Source organism: Phocoena sinus, chromosome 11 (assembly GCF_008692025.1).
Source record: "Phocoena sinus isolate mPhoSin1 chromosome 11, mPhoSin1.pri, whole genome shotgun sequence".
Lineage (NCBI taxonomy): Eukaryota > Metazoa > Chordata > Mammalia > Artiodactyla > Phocoenidae > Phocoena > Phocoena sinus.
Window position 1 is genome coordinate 100675603 of NC_045773.1, and position 24355 is coordinate 100699957.

At 48.8% G+C, this 24355-nt stretch overlaps 1 protein-coding gene across 1 annotated transcript in view; it reads left to right on the forward strand.

Moving 5' to 3' along the window:
• LYRM4 (LYR motif containing 4) overlaps positions 1 to 22505 on the forward strand; it is a 113062-nt gene extending 90557 nt beyond the window's left edge. Inside the window, exon 3 of the mRNA XM_032650244.1 lies at positions 22068 to 22505. Coding sequence (XP_032506135.1) covers positions 22068 to 22136 — 69 coding nt within the window. The 3' untranslated portion in view covers positions 22137 to 22505. The remainder of the gene's footprint in view (positions 1 to 22067) is intronic.
• The last annotated feature ends 1850 nt before the right edge of the window (positions 22506 to 24355 follow it).

Sequence of the window (24355 nt, forward strand, 5' to 3'; positions counted from 1 at the left end):
GGAGTCGCGCTCATGAGATGGTTTGAACTTTGACCGTTTCTCCATGGGCCTTGGGCTAGGAGCCTGGACGAGTCACAGCTCTCAACTCACCAGCTCCTGTCATTTAGAACAGGCTGCCCGCCCTCTCCAGACCTCTGTCTTCTCGCCCCTGCAACAGAGACTTCAATAGCTGTTTCCTAGGAGTGTTAACAAGGGTGACATTCAGTTCTGTGTATAAAGTGCCCAGCATAAGTGCCTGGAACTTAGTAGGTGTTCAGTGAACATTAATATTACGCTTCTGTGGGGATTAAATTTATCTACAGCAACCACTTAGAAGTCCTCTGATTTTAAGAAAGACTATTTATTTTTAAGGCTTTAAAGTATTAACGTGTTTGTGGAGAGCAAAACTTCTCTGTCTAAAGGAATAAGCTCATTTTTACCTTTTAACTTTTCTTAAAGATCTCTAGCACTTGCTTCTACTTAAAATCCGAAAGAACTTCTCCTTTCTATTAACCCTAACCCTTCACTTTCTTTTACTTTTTTCTCTTTCTTACCCCCAGTCTTAAGTCCAAAGTCATTTCTGTCACCAGATTTGTTTTCTGTTGCATCTTTGTGTTTTCTTGGGTTTTGAGCAGGGGATGTATTAGGGTTCCTTATGTAACGCTCGAAAGTCATAATATGTAAGGTTTTTTGTGAAATACTCTGGAAATCACTCATAAGAACACTCATTGTCCTTATTGGCTACTTATTCAAAATTCTTTAACTAAGGGAAACTACTTAGTATCATTTTTCTGTATATAAAAATTTGGCAGAAATTTTTTCTTTTGTCATCATAAAACTTAATTTGATAATAGCCTCTCAGAGCCCCTTCTCTGCCGTTAGTCTGGAACCCTTTTTCAGCTCCTGGAAGACAGCACAATCGTTTTTATCTTTGCGAGTTGTAGAGCCCTACAACGCCCAATACATTTTGACCAAGGGCAGAAATGAGTTTGCAGCACATCAGCTATATGTAACACGGTTGGGAGAGGTCAGATACTGGACAGAAGGCGTGACTTTTTCTGCAGCTCATGTGAGCTCAGAGCCTCTTGTGCAGGTTGACGCTGGAAGGAGAAGCAGACCAGAAATGGGGATTTGCAGAACTGCGGGAGACATGCGCCATATCCCCCCTCAAACTATATTCTGATGACGATAACTTCATTGGTGGTTCCCAGGTAACTTGCAAGGAAGAGCCTATCAACTCTGCCTCTGCTTTGTGACTGGAGCTATCTAGAAAAAAGCAGGAATTCTGTCTTTTTGGAGAGTGGGTCAACAAAAAAGTAAGTAGTTTTAATTAGAATAATAGGACATTAAGTGCAGAATATTAAAATGTCCATCATCCAGGGAAAGTGATTTTAAGGCCCTTGGCATCCCCGCCTAGGGAGCTAATTCCATTACCATGAAAGCACATCTGGCGGGAATGTGCACTCATGAGGTCACAGTCCCAGGGAGGGCAGTTAGCCAGCAGCGGAGGGGAGTGAGCAGAGATGAGGTTTCTTAAACAAATAAACGTTTGCTTCCGTCTTCCGTCAATGTTAGTTTGCAATGGCTGGACTTCTTGTTTGTTTTTTAACTTTTTTCCCCTCTAGCTTTACTGAGGTATGATTTGCAATAAAAATTGTGTATATTTAAGTGTATGACACATATACACTGTGGAATGATTATCACAGTTGAGCTGATTAAAACATCTATCCCCTTATTATGTGTGGTGAGAATACTTGAGATTTACTTTCTTAGCAAATTTCACGTACACAGTACATGGATATGAACTGTAGTCACCATTAGATGGGGACCCCTGGGTCTCCAGAACTTTCTTATCTGATGAAGTTTGTACCCTTTGAGAAATATCCACCTCCCCTCCCCCATCTGGTAAACACCATTCATTCTAGTACTCTTCATTACTGCGAGTCTGACTTGTTTTCTTTTTATTTCTACATACACCTGAGATCATGCAATATTTGTCTTTTGTGTCTGTCTCATTTCACTTACCCCGATGTCCTACAGGTTCATTCATGTTTTCACAAGTGGGGGGATTTGCTTCTTTTTATGGGTGAATAATATTCCTCTGTGTGTGTGTGTCTCTGCGTGTCTCTGTGTGTGTCTTTATCCATTCGTCTGTTGACAGACACGTAAGTTGTTTCTGTATCTTGGCTATCAAGAGTAATGCTGCATTGAACATGCGGGTGCAGAGATCTCTTCAAGATACTGGTTTCATTTCCTTTGGGTATATATACCCAGAAATGGGAATGCTAGGTCATATGACAGTTCTGTTTTTAATTTCTTCGAAGCTCCATACTGATTTTCATGATACCTATACCAATCTATTGCTTAACTTTTTATTATGGAAAAATATGAACAAATAGAAAAGTCGAGAGAACAGTATAATGAGCCTCATCCTCCTTTTGTGATTACATACTCACGGCCAATGGCGTTCTATCTATATGCCCACCCATGCCCACCCACATTATCTGAGAAATTTTATATATTTTTTCTTTTTTTTTTTTGCTGTATGTGGGCCTCTCACTGTTGTGGCCTCCCCCGTTGCAGAGCACAGGCTCCGGACACACAGGCTCAGCGGCCATGGCTCACGGGCCCAGCTGCTCCGCGGCATGTGGGATCCTCCCGGACCAGGGCACGAACCCATGTCCCCTGCGCCGGCAGGCGGACTCTCAACCACTGCGCCACCAGGGAAGCCCAAGATAGATTCTTTTTTAAAACGTAACTACAATACCATTTTTATAATGAACAAATTAATAATAATTTCTCAATATCATCAAATATACAGTGTTTAAATTTTCAAATTATCTCACAAATATAATTTTTTTAACTTTGTGTGTCTGTGTGTTTGGCTTGGGATCCAAATAAGATTCTGGATGGTATGTCTCTTAAATTTCTTTTAATCTGTGGTTTGGCCCATATCTTTTTTTTCCCACCTTTTTTTTTTTTCCACCTCACTCTGTTTTTCCTTGTAATCCATTTGCTGAAGGACTAAGTACTTATGTCTGAATTTTGCTGGTTGCATCTTTATTTTGTCACTTATCTTGTATAAAAATTGATAGTTGGATCTTAACCAACTGGGTACTTATGCTTGGCTGGGTGTTAGACTTGCCTGGGGAGGTTTAAAAAATTCTGACGTGTGTGGAAACAGTTCGGCGGTTTCTAAGTAAGTTAAACATAGAATTACCTCATCCCCCAGCAATTCCACTCCAAAAACTTGTACACAAATGTTCATAGCAGCACTATTCACAATAACCAAAGGTACAAACAGCCCAAATGTCCTTCAGCTGAAGAATGGATAGACAAAGTATGATATATCCATGCAGTGGAATTCAGCCTTAAAATCAGTGAAGTACGGATCATGCTGTGACCTAGCTAAGCCTTGAAAACATTGTACCGAGTGAGAGAAGCCTGCCACAAAGCCACATGCTGTATGGTCCCACTTCTAGGAAATAACCCAAGACAGGGAAACCCAGAGAGACATGAAGCAGATTTGTGCTTGCCAGGGGCTGGGGGAGGGAGAATGGGGGGCGGCTTGCTGATGGTCCGACGTCTCCTTTCCAGGTGATGACAAGGTCCTGGGACTAGATGGTACTGATGGTTGTTGCAGCATATGACTGTCACTAATGCCACTGGACTGGAGGCTCTAACGTGGTTTAAATGGAAAGTTTGTGTTGTGTCTTTCACCACAACTGTGTGCCGAGTGTGACCCAAAGGCCACACCCCAGACCAAGTAAACCGTAGTCTCTGAGGTGTGACCAAGCATCAGCATGTTCTGAAGCCGCCCCCGGGATGCCAGCCAGAGGGCAGCCAGGACTCAGAAGCCGCCTCGGAGGCTGGGTTTCAGGCCTCCTTCCTGGGTGGCGGTGGTGCTGAGAGCTGTGTGCCTTTGGGCTGGTCTGTTCTCTGTTCTGAGGAAGAGCTGTGTCTCCTCAGCTCCTGTCACACAGTGGAGTCACACCAGTGTTATCTCTTATTTCAGGGAATAAAACTGTAGAATACCTGAGAGCAAAAAGGCCATCTCGCCCTGACCTGACTGACGTCATAACGGGAGAGAAGAGGGCTTCTGTCTCCACCTGCCGGCCCTCCAGGGCTGTGGAGCCAGCACAGCCTGGGGACAGGTGCCTGTGGGTCCTCCACACGTGCAAGGCCCGGCTGGTAACCCTGGGACAGGAGGCCCCGCCGACCCCTCAGGGAGGGGAGGGGAGGGGCTGCCTCCCTGCCCTTGTCGGGAAGGAGAAAGCTGTTTCCTTCCGCAGACTGCTCCCCACGCTGGTGTGGCAGTGGCCTTGGCACAGGTGCAGGTGGGCTCTGTGTGGACAGGAAGCTCCAGTCCCCCTGCTCAGCCAGCTTCCTCTTCTGGCAAAATCTCAATAGCCTCAAAAACACTGGCCGGTGGCTTGTTGTTCCCCATGGAACTTCACAAAGTGAGGCTCTCCATGGGACCCGGGGCGGATGGCCTGTAGCTTTCCCTGCTCAGCGTTGATCAGTTAACACCCTGAGCGCCCTTTTCTGGACACGACTGTGGCCAAGGTGAGCTTGTGCAGCATATCCCCAGGTTAAACTCTCTCCATCTGTCTGAGACTCTCGCAGCCCGGCCTAAGTGACCGGAGGACTCTTGTGTTTGAATAACATGGGGCTTCTACTTAAAGTATTCAATAGAAAGGAGAGAAACACTTTTTCAGAGGAGGTGTGTTATAGTAAAAAGATGATCGATTTTGGTCTCACCCAGATTCCCCTCACCAATGACCTTTCTAGGTTCATCTCCAGCCCAGGAGCTGGCTGTCTCCTCCCTTCCGTTCCCTCTTTTTTTTTTTGCGGTACGCAGGCCTCTCGCTGTTGTGGCCTCTCCCGTTGCGGAGCACAGGTTCCTGACGCGCAGGCTCAGCGGCCATGGCTCATGGGCCCAGCCGCTCTGCGGCATGTGGGATCCTCCCGGACCGGGACACGAACCCGTGTCCCCTGCATCGACAGGCGGACTCTCAACCACTGCGCCACCAGGAAAGCCCCGTTCCCTGACTCTTGATAGGCTTACTTAGCTCTGATAAAGTAGCAAAGTATGGCTATGAATATAGAGAGAGAGAGAGATTTTGAAAAGGTCATAGGTTTTGGAGTCAGAAGACCTGGATTGGATTAATCCAGCTGCATAATTCATGTACCAGCTGTGAAAATGTAGGCAGGTCACTAAACTTCTCTGATTCTTTTTACTCATCCATAACATGTATGTATTGTGTAGTGTTAGGATATTTGTAAAAATTAAGTGAGAAACTAAGTAATGAAGCCGCTCAGCCTGGTACCTGCCCAGTAAATGTGACTTTCCGAAAGATGCATTGCTCAGCAGGTAAAGCAGGCGATCCTCAACCTTAACCCCCAGAGAGGCGGGATGTTGAGGAATGGGATGCAGAAATGCCTTCTCTCCTCACTCTGGGGGGTGTCCCAAAGCCAGGAGAGTTGGGTACAGTCATAGAAACTTGCCTGGGGTTAAGCCAGGTCTGAAATTCCGATCTGCCAATGAATCCTGATCTGTCAGCTGGGGATCCAGGACTGCATGAAGAAAAAGGTATAAGTTCAGGACAGAGTAATGAAGCCAAGGCATGTGATGATTGCCTCTCGATTATAATTTGCCTCCTGCTTTTTCTTTTCCACTCAAATTATATTTGCCAGGTCATTAAATATTCTTCTACAATGTCATTTTTTTTATAACAGTCATTTTTAAAGTGGAAATGTACACGCCGATTAAACCACTTCTGCGGTGTGTAACAGTACCTCTTATCACAATAACACATTTTCAATTTTCTACTTTCAATACTATGGAAAATTTTAAGTTACCCTCAAAAGCATCTTAGAACATTACTGCAGGGAATGTTTAAGTGGTCTTTTAAGTTTAATACATACCAAAGAAAATAAATAAAACTGAATTAAAACCTGGAAAACCTGGACTGCTAGTTTAGAGTTTCATAAGAATTGGTTATGAGAAGTTGACATTGCAGAATTCTGAAAAAGATACATCCTTTTTAAGAGTACAGATCCATCTGAGATGTTGTGAACTTCTACTGCACAATTAAGACTTTTTCTCATTTATTGATTTTTTATTTTTTTAACAACTTTATTGGAGTATCATTACTTTACAATGTTGTGTTAGTTTCTGCTGTATAAGAAAATGAATCAGCTATACGTATACATATATCCCCATATCCCCTCCCTCTTGTCTCTCCCTCCCACCCTCCCTACCCCACCACTCTAGACGGTCACAAAGCATGGAGCTGATCTCCCTGCGCTATGCGGCTGCTTCCCACTAGCTATCTGTTTTCAATTTGGTAGTGTATATATGTCCATGCCACTCTCTCACTTCATCCCGGCTTACCCTTCCCCCTCCCCATGTCCTCAAGTCCATTCTCCACGTCTGCATCTTTATTCCTATCCTGCCCCTAGGTTCATTAGAACCTTTTTTTTTTTTTTTCTTAGATTCCATATATATGTGTTAGCATATGGTATTTGTTTTTCTCTTTCTGACTTACTTCACTCTGTATGACAGACTCTAGGTCCATCCACCTCACTACAAATAACTCGATTTCATTTCTTTTTATGGCTGAGTTCATCTATCGATGAACACTTGGGTTGTTCCATGTCCTGGCTATTGTAAATAGTGCTGCAGTGAACATTGTGGTACATGTCGCTTTTTGAATTATGGTTTTCTCAGGGTATATGCCCAGTAGTGGGATTGCTGGGTCGTATGGTAGTTCTATTTTTACCTTTTTAAGGAAGCTCCATACTGTTCTCCATAGCGGCTGTATCAGTTTACATTCCCACCAACAGTGCAAGAGGGTTCCCTTTTCTCCACACCCTTTCCAGCATTTATTGTTTGTAGAGTTTTTGATGATGCCATTCTGCCTGGTGTGAGGTGATACCTCATTGTAGTTTTGATTTGCATTTCTCTAATGATTAGTGACGTTGAGCATCCTTTCATGTGTTTGTTGGCAATCTGTATATCTTCTCTGGAGAAATGTCTATTTAGGTCTTCAGCCCATTTTGGGATTAGGTTGTTTGTTTTTTTGATATGAGCTGCATGAGCTGCTTGTATATTTTGGAGATTAATCGTTTGTCGGTTGCTTCATTTGCAAATATTTTCTCCCATTCTGAGGGTTGTCTTTTCGTCTTGTTTATGGTTTCCTTTGCTGCGCAAAAGCTTTTAAGTTTCATTAGGTCCCATTTATTTATTTTTGTTTTTATTTCCCTTTCTCTAGGAGGTGGGTCAAAAAGGATCTTGCTGTGACTTATGTCATAGAGTGTTCTGCCTATATTTTCCTCTAAGAATTTTATAGTGTCTGGTCTTACATTTAGGTCTTTAATCCATTTTGAGTTTATTTTTGTGTATGGTGTTAGGGAGTGTTCTAATTTCATTCTTTTACATGTAGCTGTCCAGTTTTCCCAGCACCACTTATTGAAGAGGCTGTCTTCTCTCTATTGTATACTCTTGCCTCCTTTATCAAAGATAAGGTGACCATATGTGCATGGGCTTATCTCTGGGCTTTTCTATCCTGTTCCATTGATCTATATTTCTGTTTTTGTGCCAGTTCTGTACTGTCTTGATTACTGTAGCTTTGTAGTATAGTCTGAAGTCGGGGAGCCTGATTGCTGCAGCTCCTTTTTTCTTTCTCAAGATTGCTTTGGCTGTTCGGGGTCTTTTGTGTTTCCATACAAATTGTGAAATTTTTTGTTCTAGTTCTGTGAAAAATGCCATTGGTAGTTTGATAGGGATTGCATTGCATCTGTAGATTGCTTTGGGTAGTAGAGTCATTTTCACAATGTTGATTCTTCCAATCCAAGAACATGGTATATCTCTCCATCTGTTTGTATCGGCTTTAATTTCTTTCATCAGTGTCTTATAGGTTTCTGCATACAGGTCTTTTGTCTCCTTAGGTAGTTTTTTTTATATATATATAAATTTTTATTTATTTTTTTATTTCTGGCGGCGTTGGTTCTTTGTTGCTGCACGGGGGCTTTCTCTAGTTGCGGTGAGTAGCGGCTGCTCTGCAGTGAGTAGGGGCTACTCTTCGTTGTGGTATGTGGGCTTCTCGTTGCAGTGGTGTCTCTTGTTGCCGAGCACGGGCTGTAGGTGTGCAGGCTTCAGTAGTTGTGGCATGTGGGCTCTAGAGCACAGGCTCAGTAGTTGTGGTGCGTGGGCTTAGTTGCTCTGCGGCATGTGACATCTTCCCGGACCAGGGCTCGAACCCCTGTCCCCTGCATTGGCAGGTGGATTCTTAACCACTGTGCCACCAGGGAAGCCCCTTGGGTAGGTTTATTCCTAGGTATTTTATTCTTTTTGTTGCAGTGGTAAATGGGAGTGTTTCCTTAATTTCTCTTTCAGGTTTTTCATCAGTAGTGTATAGGAATGCAGGAGATTTCTGTGCATTAATTTTGTATCCTGCTACTTTACCAGATTCATTGATTAGCTCTAGTAGCTTTCTGGTAGCATCTTTAGGATTCTCTATGTATAGTATCATGTCATCTGCAAACAGTGACAGTTTTACTTCTTTTCTGATTTGGATTCCTTTTATTTCGTTTTCTTCTCTGATTGCTGTGGCTAAAACTTCCAAAACTATGTTGAATAATAGTGGTGACAATGGGCAACCTTGCCTTTTTTTCCTTCAATTTGTTAGTATGGTGTATCACGTTGATTGATTTGCGTATATTGAAGAATCCTTGCATTCCTGGGATAAACCCCACTTGATCATGGTTTATGATCCTTTTAATGTGCTGTTGGATTCTGTTTGCTCGTATTTTGTTGAGGATTTTTGCATCTATGTTCATGAGTGATAGGGTCCTGTAGTTTTCCTTTTTTGTGACATCTGTATCTGAATGAGTTCGGGAGTGTTCCTCCCTCTGCTATATTTTGGAAGAGTTTGAGAAGAAGAGGTGTTAGCTCTTCCGTAAATGTTTGTTAGAATTCGCCTGTGAAGCCACCTGGTCCGGGGCTTTTGTTTGTTGGAAGATTTTTAATCACACTTTCAATTTCAGTGCTTGTGATTGGTGTGTTTATGATTTCTTTTTCTTCCTGGTTCAGTCTCGGAAGGTTGTGCTTTTCTAAGAATTTATCCATTTCTTCCAGGTTGTCCATTTTATTGGCATATAGTTGCTCGTAGTAGTCTCTCATGATCCTTTGTATTTCTGCAGTGTCATTTGTTACTTCTCCTTTTTCATTTCTAATTCTGTTGATTTGAGTCTTTTCCCTTTTTTCTTGATGAGTCTGGCTAATGGTTTATCAATTTTGTTTATCTTCTCAAAGTACAATGTCATTTTTAATGACTGCATATTAAGGATATGCTTTAAGAGAAAGTTATGGGCACCTCTCTGGCAGCTAAATCAAAAATCTAATAAAAAGTAAATTAACCTGAGAAATGAAAACTCTTAAGATTTTCTTTGGCCAAGTGCTTGAATGTACTGGCTTTGCTCTGTTTTGGAGGGAGAATATCAGAGTTCCCCCCTAGAATCTTATTTTTATGAATTTCTCCTTTCATTTCTAATAGTTTTGGCTTTATACGCTCAGCTACTGTCTATTTAGAGCATACAAGTTTACATCTTGTAAACTGCTGCTACATCTTTTTTGTAAATGTTGCTCATTATTCAGTTTAGTGCTTTTTAGACTCATCTCTACCTTGTCTACTGTTAATATAAACTGGTAGTTTTTTTCCCCAGAATATGCCTCGTGTATCTTCATTCATCCCTCGACTTTCAGTCTTTATTGCTTGTGTTTTAGGAGTTTTGTCTTGTTTTGTTGCCAATCCCAGCTAGTCCTTTCACATTTCGTGTAACAGCTGATGGAGTTGATTTTTTTCCTTTCATCTCGTTCTGTTATTTATCATGACTGGTTTTCTCTTCTTCGCTTCTTTATTTGTGTTGGTTTTATCAAGTAGCTACTCATGCCGTTTTCCCCTCTTTTACTAGTTTGGGAATTCTATCCTATTTTTCCATGTCGTTAATGATTGTCTTCTGTAGCCTGATGCTGATAATTAGAAGCATACATTTTTTACTGTTATTTGAGAAAGGATACCTGGTTTTTCCATCAAGACATCCTATCTCCCTACATGTGTAAATTTCATAAGGAAGTCCATTCTTCCCAGTTGTTTCTTCCTGAGTCCAAGTGCGCGAACTGTGCACTGCTGGTCCTCCGCCTCTCCCAGCAGCTTTATGTTATAGGCGGCCATTTGGGTCAGGTTTCGTCCGTCTGGCTCCTAGATTCCCTTAGGTGTTCTGTTATTTTCCTGTGTCCTCTCACTGGGCTTCAGTTCTGGTCGTTAGCCTACCCTGCATGGCTGCAGTTCCATATGTGACAAAAGGGAAGTGTTCCCTCCTCCCAGGGACTGGTGCCATAGTGGTGGCCTCAGCTGCCTGTCTTCATGTCCCAGGTCCCCTAATGCAATCCCAACTCGGGAGCAGAGAGCGTCAGCCTCGTTCTCCAGCCCCTCCTTGACTGACAGAGCTCACTGACAAGAGGCCAGTGTCAGCCAGGTGGACCAGGGGTCCGGCCACACCCCTACCAGAGTCCCCAGGGCTGGCCTCCAGGCCCTGCATGGTCCCCTGCAGGTCCTTTTCGGTGGGAGGTTCTCACAAGCTCATCCTGCCACACCCCAGCTGCCCCACTCGCCTCCAAGACTCATGACTGTCTCGGGTGGGAAGGTGAAGCCGGGAGGGGAGGGGAACGTGGCGTATTCAGGTCTCCAGGTGCCCCGAGCCCCTCCCTCCGTGTTCTCAGTAGAGAGAATGCAGACTGAGCTGGTTTTGTGGTGGGAGCCGGGAACCTAGCTAGTCAGCACCACTTCCCAGAGTGCTGGCCTCCCTCTTCCCTTCTGCAGGGCCCGCGCCTTGGGCAGGCACCTTCTCTTGGCATCATTCGTTGTTCAGCAGGGATTGACCGAGGCACGCTCCTAGGCACGAGATGGGGGTGAGGATTCAGTGTGAGTGAGCAGAAAAACCACTTGTGACCAGAGAGGGATGATTCTAGCTGCTGGGGGGGGGGGGGCCTGGGCGGGGCAAGGCCCTGTCTCCTCCTCGCCAGCGGGCTGCATAGGTGGGGTCACAAAAGGTATCCCTCGGGCTGCGTTATGAGGACCAGCCTCCAGCCTCTCACTGGAGGGTGGTAAGGAAGCTGACTCTACACTGCTAGGTGCTAGGTGCCAGGGGCACGAAGAGGACACAGCCCCTGCTTTCCAGGAGCTCTCCGCCTCGTGTCGAGACAGACGCATAAACCCATCCAGAATAAAGGCAGTGCGGTCTGGGAGTGGCTGGGACCAGGGCTGGGACCTGCAGAAGGCCACGCCCACCGCAGGGTTCTCCAGAGCCCTGAGGCCGCATCCCAGGTCTGCTCCTTTGTGCCCGTGGGAGAGCCCCGCTGGGACCTCGCTGGGCTTGAGCAACGCCTGCAGAGCCAGGCTGTGAGCCTACTGGCAGACCCGGCCTGGGACGCGGGGCTGGGGGCGCTTTCTAGGCCGGGACACTGATCTCAGGACAAAGTCCGCCAGCTGCTCTTTCCAGCAGTCGTTATCTCAGCCCATCTGTGAGGGACAGACATTTCTGAGGTCATACTTTTAGTCCAATTGGATGCATAAGTAAAGAGGGGGAGGAACAAGTGGAAAAGAGAAAAACGGCAAAAAACACGTGAACTTATTAAAGTAATATATCTTCCAGGAAAAACACTTTTCTCCAAAATCTTGAAAAGGGGTGGGCAGGTAGACGAACCCTACCCTGGAATTGATCGTGTTTTCAGCTGAGCTACTGGAAATGAGACCAAACCTAGAGCTATGGAAACACGCTGCTGGCCGTTCACAGTTGTGCAGGCTGCGTGGACACGTGGGGACACGTGTGTGGCATGAGGGTTCTAGGTTAGGAGCACAGACTGTACGTGCACGTGATCAGTGCACGTGTCTTCCAGCTTTTCAAATGTAAACGTGATGAAATTGGTACTCAGAAATAAAAATAAAGTTGATTTGGGGTGGTGGGATTATGGTTGATTTTTTTATTATTATTTCTTTTCATGCTGGGTTTATAAACCACCATGTATTCATAGAATTAACTGAGATTGAAAGGATTAGAATTTAGAGATTTGCTTCAAGTCAGAGTACTACATATTAACCCTGTGATGTTGGGTAGAGTAACTTTACCTCGTAGACCCTCATCTCTGTAACTGTAAAAGAGACATGAGGACGACACCCACCTGCTCTACACACCTTGTAAGAATCAGGTGAGCCGATAGAGTGCGTACAACCGTGTAAACCGTCAAGTGCTAGAGAGAGTTTAGCTATTACTGTGTCACACACTTCTGTGTGTGTATGAAGCTGTCCTATTCCTAGTAAAATGACCGTAGTCCAAGTTCTCTAAAGCAGTGGCAGTGAAGAAGGCCCGTCTGCTGGATTGCAGGTGCCTTAACAGAACAGAACGGTCCCAGGCTCTTTTTAAAATCAGCCGTGGCAAAAAGTTGGGGCAAGAAGATTCATTTCCACGCACTTTCCCCTTCGCAGTTCAAGGTGAGCACGTTTAAAGAGACAGTCTGTGTGCTTCAGAGAAAAGCCGTGTGCACCGAGGCCATCTCCCCGAGGTGGTGGGAGGAGGCTGCCGCCGTGGCGAGAAGCTCCTCTGGGCTTCCTTCTCCCCAGGAAGCCAGGGGGGCACGGAAGGAGGTAGGTGGAGGTGGCCCTGTGCAGGCTCGCCCGGGCAATCTGGCCTGTGCACCGTGTCGCCCGCTGCTGCAGCCTGTCCTGCTCTGGGGCAAGTGAAAGCCGGCCCAGGGGAGGAGAGCCGCATGGCCTGGCCACTGCCGAGTGCTGGCCGGGCGTCTGCAGCTTGTGGTTCAGAGGCCTGGTTCTTTCCCCTGTTGTGGAGTCAAACTGGCAGTTGGCTTCTTGATGCCGCTGCCCACAGCAGGTTATTCGGGGACCAGTTATTTCATCCACCGGGACAGCATCCACCTCGCAGTAGGTCTCCAAGGTCTGTACTGTCGGTTACGTAGTGGAGACCAGTAGTGGGCACAGCAGCCCACGGTCCTGACGTTGAAGTTGATGCTTCCGTTCGGACATCAGTAGGGTCCCTCTGGTATCAATTCTTTGCTTCCTGGGTGTCTAATTGGAGAGTGTGTTCAGTAGCCGGGCTCCAGGGACAGAGCTAAGGCTGTGTACGGTGAGTCCTAATGTCCTACAAGGGCCTGGGAGGTGAGATTGTTAAGAGAAAGCCCCCCGCCCTCTCCTTGACCCTGTGAGCACTGAGGATACCAAGGGGCCACCGTCCTGGGCTGGCACTGAAAGGGGAAGGCCCAGCTTACTGTCCCGTCAGACCCGTGGCATCATTTCCGGCTCTGGCTCTGGCCTTCCCTTTCTCTCTCATCCAGAATAACTTCCTGATGGCCCGAAATCTGGCCGTTCTGTCCAGCTGTCTTCACATCCCCTCTGCGGAATAATGGGAGGAAAGCAGACGTGGGCCTCACGGTCAGTAGCCTGTCGCTGAAAACTCTGCATCCCTTTTCAGTAACAGCCCAAACCTATACCGCAGAGTCCCAGCCCCAGAGCTGATGGTCAGATGTTTACCCACCAGGGCAGCACAGGCATTGGCCCATCAGAATGAAAGCTGGCCAAGCTGGATCTGGAAAGTAGTCCACCAAGCCAGACGGGGACCCCAGCGCGAGGCCCAGGCCTCCTGGAAGGGGGAGACCGGGTGGCAGAGTGGGGGTCGGAGCAGCAGTCAGGTGCCGAGTGTGGAAGTCGTTCAGCGTTTTCACAAGTGTGGCCCTTACCAGCTGAAAGTCCGTCTTGCCCTGTCTCCCGGCCAGCAGGGACCCTGTGCTTCGAGGGGTCTCCTTCCTCCAGACATTCCTGAGAACCCCCAAGTGTCCTTTCACATACGCTGAAGTGTCTCCTAGACCCTGCCAAGTTGGGGCCTGTGGAAGACGGCGGCTCTCCGGGGCTGAGTCGCATCGAGCAGGAGCACGACTTCACTGCCCGGCACTGTTGGCGGCCCTTGTCCCAACTCCCTCCCACCGTCCAGGACCAGCTTCAGGGGCTTCCAGGAGCTCGTGGGCTTCTCAGGGCTGGGGATGGACGGGGGCGTGTGTGCTAGGTTGGGGCCCGGCCTGGCATCGCTTCTTAGCATCTGGGCCCACTGCTCCCTCTGTGAGTCTGCCGGGCACTTTGGTTCGTGATGGTGTTTGTCTCTCGGTGTCCACTGGGCTGCTTCTTCAACCTAACTTCGGAGTGAGGAAGACAGAAGGGAGCCCAGTTAATCAGATGTGCTGGGGTATGTCGGCCCCAGTGTTGTTTAAGGAAGCTCCCAAGCCCTGGGAAAGTGAGGGCGTTGCTCACCGTCTGTTCCAGTGTCCCTGCGTATTACCCAGCAGGTCCCAGCGCGGCTGGGAGCAAAGGAAGACAAGGCAGCTGTTCGAAAGAAAGAAGGAGGTCTGTGCGTCCTGACACGGAAGGGTGCTGAGCTTGAAAAGTAGGTTGCGGGAGAACGCACGGACTGTGATTCCTCATTTGTTTGTTTCTGTTTTTTGACCCCCACTTCACGCATGAGGGTCCTGGCCTGGCCGCTGGCTGTGGTGGCCTGAGGCCCGCGTGCAGGGCTGAGGGGCACCGAGCCAGGCAGCAGCGTGACCTCTGACGGACTTGTCTCTGGCAGCTTGCCGGGGCTCTCGTTGTCGCCGTCCCGGGGAAGTGCCGCTTTCACTCTGACATGACGCTCGGGCCCTGGGCTCTGCCCGCTTCCAAGAAGGGCTTGGTGACCGAGTTGCTGGTGCTGACCTGCCGCTGGGTGGCTTTCGCCTGCAGAGCTTCCCCACCCACGCCGGGGGACTGCAGGCCACTGGCCAGCAGACTGTCTCTGGTGTCACCTCGTGGCCAGCGAGTGTGAGTGTGGAGGGGGACGGCCAGCACCCGTCTCCTGCCCACCCCGAGCAGTGCCCGGCAGCTGCAGAGAGCAGGTGCAGAGGAGGACGGAGGACACAGCCCCGGCCCTCGCTGACAGCATGGCGTTTAGAGCGACACTGTGGGCTGCGGGGACGCTTCCTCCCCCACCTGGTCTCACAGCCTCTGCTCCACCTTCTGGAAGGGCTGGGCCCAAAGTGCACCTGGCGGGGAAATATCAACCCTGGGTTTTGTTTGGTTTTGGGGGTCGTATTCACTCACTGGGGGAAAAAATCTGACCGTAATTTTAGAATAATAATGATGAAGCCCTTAGATCAGCAGACCTGCTCGCTCAGGGGAGCGAGTCAGCAGCAAGAGAGACGTGACTGCACCGTCACCCCGTGTCCCTCCTGAGAAACTCAAGAGTGGCCCAGGCCGCGTGTGTCCTGGAAAGCTAGCCCTGCGGTTCGGGGCCTCATCCTTGTTGGGACGCGCTGCCTCACGTGCGTGTCTGTTCCTGCAGAGGGGACCCCTGCCGGCTGCCCTCCACTTCAGGCTCCTTTGCGGCCACAGTCCTCTGAGACCCGTTAAAATGCTCTGATTTCCCTTACTCTCGTGGCCTGGAAAACGAAAGAGAGAAGCCATCACATTATAGCCTGCTTTTTTCTTGTAACTGAACATCAGCCGTGCAGAAAAGCAGCAGAATGGCCCAGAAATCTGACAGCAGTGGATAAGAGGGCAGCCATGTAATTCGTCATGCAAACTGGGCCCCTTGAGGTGAAAGAGAGCCCGTTAGCCATCAGGCCGGGACCCTGTGTGTGAACCAGACGTGTGGCCACGCCAGTGAGAGTGCCCACGCTGGCACCTGGGTTCTCTCTTGTCCCAACAAGCAAGGGCGAAACACAGCAGCTATTAAACGGAACATGGGATTTAGGGAAGAGATATGAATTTGTTCATCACTCTGCCAGGAGCATCACAGAGGAAGTAAGAGGTCAGCTGCTCGCCACCGCCCTCCACAATAGGCGTAGCCAGTATCCGAACTTCAAGGCCCACAGAGCAGAGTGGAAGGGGGTTGGGGGGAGCACAGAGACTCTTCCCTGGGTTCTTTGAACGGACCTCCTTTCTAGTTGGCTGAATTTTCACACATCTAGTTTGAGTGCTTCAGGTGTTCTCCCATTGCACGAGACCATAGCAAAATTACAAGTAGCAAAGTTATGTTACTATATGTGAGCATTTTTAGAGGAAGACCATGCAACCTATATTCTTAAGTTTTGGTTTCATAATATCTCTTGTTGCTAAACAGAAAAGACTGGGGAAAATTATATATAAGGTTCAGGAATCTCTTTCATTTTGCTCTTTAAAAATTATTAGGAAGCATGAAGTATGATAAAAATGGTTTATTTGAAAAATGTTTGTTAGGGCAGGTGACTTGACTACGGCTGTGACAGTGACTCCGCACTGGGATCTCCCTGGAGAGAATTACTGTGTGAACAGCAGGCAGCGTGGAAAGCTGTCTGACGTTGTTATGAAACAGAGGGGAGTATAGGGGCCACAGACGGACGACGTGCTTGCCTTCACGGCACGGGCAGGCAGTCGGCAGAACCTGCAGGCTGACAGATTCATTATCTTGGTGGCTTAAAGGTTGCGGGGGGAGGCTTCCAAAGCCCCGATCAAGTGTAGCTACCCTAGGAAGGGGTGATACCATTAAAACACGCCTCACAATCTGGGTGTGTCAGCAGGCGCTCAGAGGCACAGGGCGATCCAGTGCGTCTTCGTGAAGAGCCTGAGCCACTGGACAACGTGGGAAACACTTCTGTATTAAAACGAGCATGAACTGGGCTTCCCTGGTGGCGCAGTGGTTGAGAGTCCGCCTGCCGATGCAGGGGACACGGGTTCGTGCCCCGGTCCGGGAGGATCCCACACGCCGCGGAGCGGCTGGGCCCGTGAGCCATGGCCGCTGAGGCTGCGCGTCCGGAGCCTGTGCTCCGCGACGGGAGAGGCCACAACAGTGAGAGGCCCGCGTACCGCAAAAAAAAAAAAAAAATGAGCATGAACACAGCGTAGAGCAGAATACACCAGTTACATGAACATCACTAGGAGACTTCCAAGAAATGTGCCAGCTGCTGCAGCCGCTTCCGTAAGCCCCAAACCCCCATGAGTACGATTTTGTGAATAAAATACTCCTTCTGGATAACAGGGTCTGTTTTCTAACTCTCTCCTGTTCTGTTCGTTTCTCTCTTTTAACTGAATCCCCAAAATGCTTTAATGTCTTCCTTTTCAAAATGTTCTTTTTTATTCTTGACTTCATATTCAGTCAGATAAACATTTCATTTTCTCAAGTAGTTCAAAAGAAAATCCTGTTGGGATTTTTATTATCACTGTGTTAAATATAATTTGGCAAAAGATTGACATTTTTGTATGACTCAGTCTCTCCGTGAACATGGTGTGTCATTTTATTCAAACTTATTTTATATTTCTAAGTTGTGTAGTCTTCTCTCTAAAAATCACACACATTTCTTATTAAGGTTATATCTAGGCATGTTGGGTTTTTTTGTGTGACGGTTGCTGCTGTCTTTTCTCATTATATTTTCAGTGTGATCCACTGCGAAATGGAAGGGCATGTCCATTTGAGCAATTACAGGCCTTCCAAGTACAGAAATGAAACACCAAAGGTAGAGTTTGCCTATAAAAGCCTTTAAATCGATGGTGACAGTGTTATATTGTCCTCGTAAGTTTGTCGTGAGAGCAAAAGAATCAAATACTTCCTTTTTCTTTTTTTTTTTTTTTTTTGGCTGTATCGGGTCTTCGTTGCTGCACGCAGGCTTTCTCTAGTTGCGGCGAGCGGGGGCTACTCTTCCTTGCGGTGCGTGGGCTTCTCACTGCGGTGGCTTCTCTTGTTGCGGAGCCCAGGCTCCAGGCGCGCAGGCTTCAGTAGTTGTGGCACACGGGCTCAGTAGTCGTGGCTTGCGGGCCCTAGAGCGCAGGCTCAGTAGTCATGGCTTAGTTGCTCCATGGCGTGTGGGATCTTCCCGGACCAGGGCTCGAACCCGTGTCCCCTGCATTGGCAGGCGGACTCTTAACCACTGGACCACCAGGGAAGCCCCCCGCATGCTGTTCTTGTTTAATCCTCCCAACAGCATGAAGGCATCTGATAGATTTGGGCCTAGGAAGTGTCTGGGGCAGTCGATACCTTTTCTTCAAGTCCAGTCGTGTGATTCTCACAACAGCCCCGTGACGTAGGCAGTGAGCACCAGACGCCCAGGCAGCCTCCCCACCGCCCACACTGAGCCCCGCCGCTCCGAGTCTAAGCCAGGTTGAGATGTGTTGCACGGGAGACGCTCCTGGCTTCAGAGGAGAAAGCAGTGAGGACCCGAGACCCTGGACCACGTTTCGTTCCCTGGATCGTGCTCCTCCCTCCCCAGCAGGTTATTGGTCTGCTGAGTCCCGGAGCTCATACGTGTTTCAGGGCCATCCAGTCATCCCGTCTACTTGCGGTCGAGTCACTGTCCGCTTTTCTAATGAAGTCTAATGCCAACTCCCAAAGTTTATAAAGCAAAAGCGTGATTGGCTCTAAGGACCCATTTGTGCGTGGTGATGGTGTGATGTGGGGTGGAAGTCGGCCCGTGGTCCTGGAGGGGCTGTAAATTGCAGCTGTAATTGCACTTGCTTGCCTCCTGACCGTTCCCCTCACCTGCTGCTGGAGCCACTCGCTCTGTCATGAGCACTGCAGGCTGCCCACCCCCCAGTGTGAGCTGACACATTCTACAGCCCAAATAAGTGTGACAGAACTGTCACACCAACGTTTATTGCCTCATCTCAACAGCCCTTGTGGAGATAACTTTACTATATACGCCCTGTGTGAACTGAGTATTTCCCTTACCCCTCCTGCTCTTGCTCTGGGTTAATCCCTGTAGCCCTGGATGGTAGCTTTAAACCTGCTGCTGAACCAAGCTTAAATCACGTGGCTTTGCTGAATGCTGAGTGAACACTCTCGTTGCAGTAAACGGCCCAGTCGCTATTTTTATTGACTTGCCTGTATCGATTCTGTATTTCCACTAGTAGCTCTTCCACCAAAGCACGTCATAATCACTTACTGACCAGATTTTAGAGCGAGTGGACACGTAGAGCCTTATAACCAGGGGTACCAGACCCCGGTGTTGTTAGTTACCACATCCTTACTGAGCAGGCCGGCGGGCCTGGCGCTGCCCTGGACTCTGCTGGGAAGGCAGCCGAGCCAAGCGGAGCTCGAGCCCCTGCTTCCTCCCACTCAGCCAGTCTCCATGCCGAGGAGCTGACACAGGCACACGAGTCGTGATAGGACAAGGCCACGTGAGTGCCCCCCGGGTGGCGCAGACATTGCAATAAGTGTTCCCAGGAGGGAGAGAGAGCCCCTTCTGCAGAGGGGACCCAGGGGAGCTTCAGCGGTCGACTCAAAGGGCGGGTGGGCTTCTGCGCGGTGGGTGTGGATCCACGTGAGCCTGAGGGACAGACAGATTGGGACCAAGGTCTCGCGGCGCCAGTGAGAAGCTCGTGATCACGAGAGGGTGCCGGCCATGCGAGGAGTGTGCATAGCAGACCAGGGGGCCTGCACAGATAGAAACATGTTCATCTTTGTGCTCTCTTAAAACCATTAAGATCTGTTTTCATTCAGTTTTTTCCCCCAAAGGCCATAAAAGTGTTGTTTCTGAGTGGAATTTTTAAAATCTAATTCATACTTCGGTCAAAGTGGACTCTACATTTGAAGGTTTGTTTTGACCTAAGAGTTTCCTAAAACTTGAGCTCTTTGAATCGCCCCAGCGCAGCTTTCTCTGGAGCTTTTTGTGGAGCTGACTGGGACCGGGTCACCTCATACAGCTGTGTTTCTTGCGAGCGCACCTACCCCCCAAAGGTTCCACCCTTTAGATTGCCAACCATGAGAAACAAATGCTGCGTTGACTGTGCTGGTGGGGCCTCTGTTAGGGGGGCCGCACTGGAGAGCCATCGAGACGGTAGCCGTGGGCATTCATGGTGTCCACAGTGAGTTGGGTGGGAAGACACGTGTTTGTTCTGGGACGTGATCAACACACTGCCGAACCTTCAAACAGTCCACCAAAGGGAGTGTCAGTTGTCGAGCAAATGCACACTTTTGGGAAGTTGCTTTGCAAGATCCATCAAGAACCATAAAAATATTCATACCTGTTTACCCAATAATTCCACTTCTAGAAACGTTTTATAAGAAAAGAAAAGCAGAGATGCTATGAAAGGTTTATACATGAGAATGGTAATCCCAGGACTAAGCAGAAACTCTGCAAGTGTTCGTCATATGAGAATGTTACATAAATTACCGTGCATCTTTACAATGCACTTTATCAGTTACTAAAGATATCCTTTCAAAGACTATTTAATGACATAAGGATATGAAGTTTTGAAAAGCGAGTTATGATTCCAAATTTAAATATTCTGTTTATATATACACACATACAGTTTAAATGTATAAGTGAATTAAAAGACTAGACAGAAAAAATGCTGAAATATTAATAGCCACATACTCTAAAGCAAATATTGTGGGACAAAAGAAGACCTTTATAAGTCCCAGTGTGGTTTTCTTTAAACTTTAGAAATTCACAGACTGTCTGTTAATGGTGCCTTCCCAGGTGACAGGGACATTGTTTCCACTTATCCCAGGGCACAGCACACCCTCCTGTCTGCAGTGACCTTTTTATCAATAGTCATATAGACTACACTTAAAATTCACAATATACATTCACATCAGTTACGGTTTGGTTTAGTTGTGTATAACAAGAAACCCAAATGACAGTAGCTTTAAAAATGTGGCAGTTTATTTTTCTCTCATGTAAAAGAAAAGTTGGCATTAAGCCAGTAAGTTGGCTGGTGTGATGGCTCCATGGTCATCAAGAACCCAGGCACCTCCCTCCTGCCTCTCACCTTCCGTGTGTGGCCCCATATCCCACTTACCTCGTAGTGCTAGACGGCTGCTGATGTTCCAGCCATCAGGTTACAGTTGCCTCCCTCCTTGTCTGTCTCCCTCCTGGACTCTGAGCTTCCTGAGGGCAGGGATGGGTCTCCAGCCTCACCCAAGCACAGTCCCAGTACGGGAGGTGCCTGCCATTCTTCTGTGGTCCAGCCGGGGCTGGGCTGCCCTTCACATCTCCTCCAGGGCTTGCCGAGCTTTCATTCAACAAATGGCCCGTACATCATCTCTGCTGCAGAGCCCTCTGCTCTCCGCTTCCTTTTCTCACTCCTTTGTCAGTGGTTGCAGGACTGCAGGACCCAGGGCCACAGGGTGCCTGGGTCACCTGCCCTGCCTTTGAGGGGCTCCCAGGCAGACCTGAATGAGCACATGACCTCACACAGGCCCTGGGCACAGACCACCCAGGTGGTCCAGGCAGGCTGCAAGGTGGGGACAGCGGGCTTCACAGCCTCCCTCACGGCTGCTGCCGGCTGTGAGACACGTTAGGAGGCAGAGAGGTGGCCCCTCAGGAGGCGACAGGAAGCCCATTACACCTTCCACCGCTGCAGCGTAGGCATCGTCGCCTCTGTGTCCACAGTGACGGCCCCTGGCAGGTTCCCCAGCTGCCCCCAGGGCTCTCGTACCACGTAGGTGCCAACTGTGTTGAGGGTCCAAAGGCTGTTGGAGCAGCAAAGGACGTGAAGATCAGCTGGGAGCAGCCCTGTAGCCCTCATCCCACAGGTGAGGATGCTGAGACCAGAGGGAGGAGGTGGACAGCGTGACAGGTGAGTGGCAGAGCAGGGGTACAGCTGTGCTTCCTCTGCCCCAGCGTGGACAGAGCTCACTAGTGCCTTACGGTGAAAGTCCATCCTTGCGGAAGAAACGGTCCTAAAGGCCAGAAATCCTGTTGGGTGAGGAGCTGCTGTGCACAGGTCTGGCTGGGTCTCACCTGGCTCAGGACAGCCCGCGGTCGGGACCATCCCATGGGCGAGCAGGAACAAGTGGGAATCTCCCACTGTTCCCACAGTGCGGGAAGTGGGGTGGGACAGTGCCGGGAATTAGCAGAGCGAAGCTGGTGACTGCACTCCGCCCCACAGTGCCGTTTCCAGAACGACGTCCTGTGACGGTGCACATCTGCACCTAAATGTAGAAACGCACTTCTGAGTTTCACGGCTAACGGAGCCCATGGTTCTTGGTCTGTGTCTTCTCTTTGCCTCCAGGTACACATTGGCCAAATGTATTCGACTGACAAGCTCATCATTGAGAATCAAGAGAAGCCCAGGACCTAGGGAGCCGGGACCAGCCACCACCAGCAGCCGTGGACCACTTTCAGCATCCATCCTGCTTGGCAAGGGCACTCCCAGCAGACTACAAGTGGCCTCCCACATCAGCTTTAAATAGCTTCTCACTCTGCCTGATGAGCTGAGCGAGGTTCCCGTTCTCCTGCAGCCTTAGTGACAAGGGGTGGCTGTCTCTCCTTGGTTCAAGTGTTAGAATGAAGAGCTGGAGCCCCTCAGGAGAATGCCGTGTATTACTGCGTCTCCTCCAGCCCAGCCCTCCTTGTAGCTCCTCAGCACTTGTATACAGCATTCCCAGAGTTTGTTTCTTGGTCCTTGACAATAAAAAGAAGGTCCCTAGGCCTCTATACCAGACGCGCCCATCACGGTTAATGCCCTTCTGTTTCCTGCTGGTTGGCGGGTCAGTGGGGAGACCAACAGGGAGGGTCCAGCCCTGAGCTGAGTCCCCCCTTTGCAAAGGCAAGTCCAAGCACCAGTAGAGATTTGGGGGCAGCGTGGAGTAGGGCAGAGCTGAAATGGTAAAGGGTGCGCCCTGCAATTCAGACCTGGGCCCAGCGCAACAGCAGAGGTGGTCTGTGTGTGGATGCTCACCTGGGGACAGGTACGTACAACCTGCTGCTCAGACTGTGGTCTCGGGATTGGCGACGTCAGCCCCACCCCCAAACCTTTTGAATCAGAATCTTCAGTCTGACACACCCCAGGAGACTCCAGTGCACACCGAGGTTTGAGACATGCATCCCAAAGCTCACTTACTGAGTCAGAATCACCTGGAGAGACAGAGAGTTGTTTTGTTTTGTTTTGTTTTGAGGTACGCGAGCCTCTCACCGCTGTGGCCTCTCCCATTGCGGAGCACAGGCTCCGGACACGCAGGCTCAGCGGCCATGGCTCACGGGCCCAGCCGCTCCGCGGCATGTGGGATCTTCCCGGACCGGGGCACGAACCCGTGTCCGCTGCATCGGCAGGCGGACTCTCAACCACTGCACTACCAGGGAAGCCCCAGAGAGTTTTTAGAAAGGAATTTCTCAGTGCTTCATACTCTGACTTGATAAGTGAGAGGTGAGGCACAATGATTTATAAATACATTTTAAAGCTCTCCTGGTCTTTCTAATGTTGAGCCAGTTCGGGAAACTCTGCCCTTTGAGGATGTTACAGGTGAAAACAGCATTTGTATGCATTTATCCTTGGAAACACATCAGTTAAAAACAGGGAAATAAGGTAGTAAGTAACTTACTTGACTTCTGGGAATTTTGTGAGGGACCTGGACACTGGGAGATTTCTTGGCTTACCTCCATAAGCAGTACTGAGTGAATTCATCTCTCGCGTGTTTGGGTTTGGAACAGGCTCATATAAATAGTTACAGGTCCTAAAATAGCTTTGACTATCACTGACCTGCCACTGAACCGCTCCCTGCATCTTAATTCTCACAGTCATGTGAGCCAAGCGCGAGTGGCCTGGGTCCATGTCCTCCCTCCCGTGTTAAAGACTGTGAGTGCCCACGTTATCTATGGATCGTAGATACTGTTGTGATGGTGCCTTCCAAATAGGTTAAACGTGTAGTCTTCTGTTTGGCAATATAACGTGTGATTTCAGGATGCTTTGACCCGTGGTTAAAGTCTTGAGTGCCTGTGAGACCAACCCTTGGTTGGTCCCAGATCTGTTACCCCTATAAACCCAGATCCTTGCACATCTTAGGGCCGAGGTGTGAGAATGAAGGGAGACAGTGAAGGGAATGGGAGTGTGAGCCCCCCTCAGCTGACTGTCACGGGGCAGCACCTCAGCCGGGGGTGTGGCTCTGGGGCACGTTCCCTTCTGCACCAGGCAGGCGTGTGGTCACTCAGAAACAACTACATCCGACCACTGTGCCAGCCACGGAAGTCACCTCTGATTTACGCTTAACTAAAGCAGCTGCTACTTGGAAACCTAAGTCCAGAGTTGAACCTCTCCCCAGCAATTCTGCTGGAATTGCCAGCAGGATAGCAGCTCCACAGGAGATTCCCCCCAGGTCTTACTCACAGAGACAGTGGAGCAAGCAAACGGGACTCTGTCCTGCAGGCCTTCAACAGCGGGTGGCCCTTATGTTAATTAAAGCGCACAGATGGGTCTGAACATGCCCCAAGCCTTAATAAACAGAGCTAACTTTTGCAGGTCAGATAAAATTAACTATGCATTTGGAATTTGGAAAGGCATGAAGGAGAATTCTGTGACAAAAG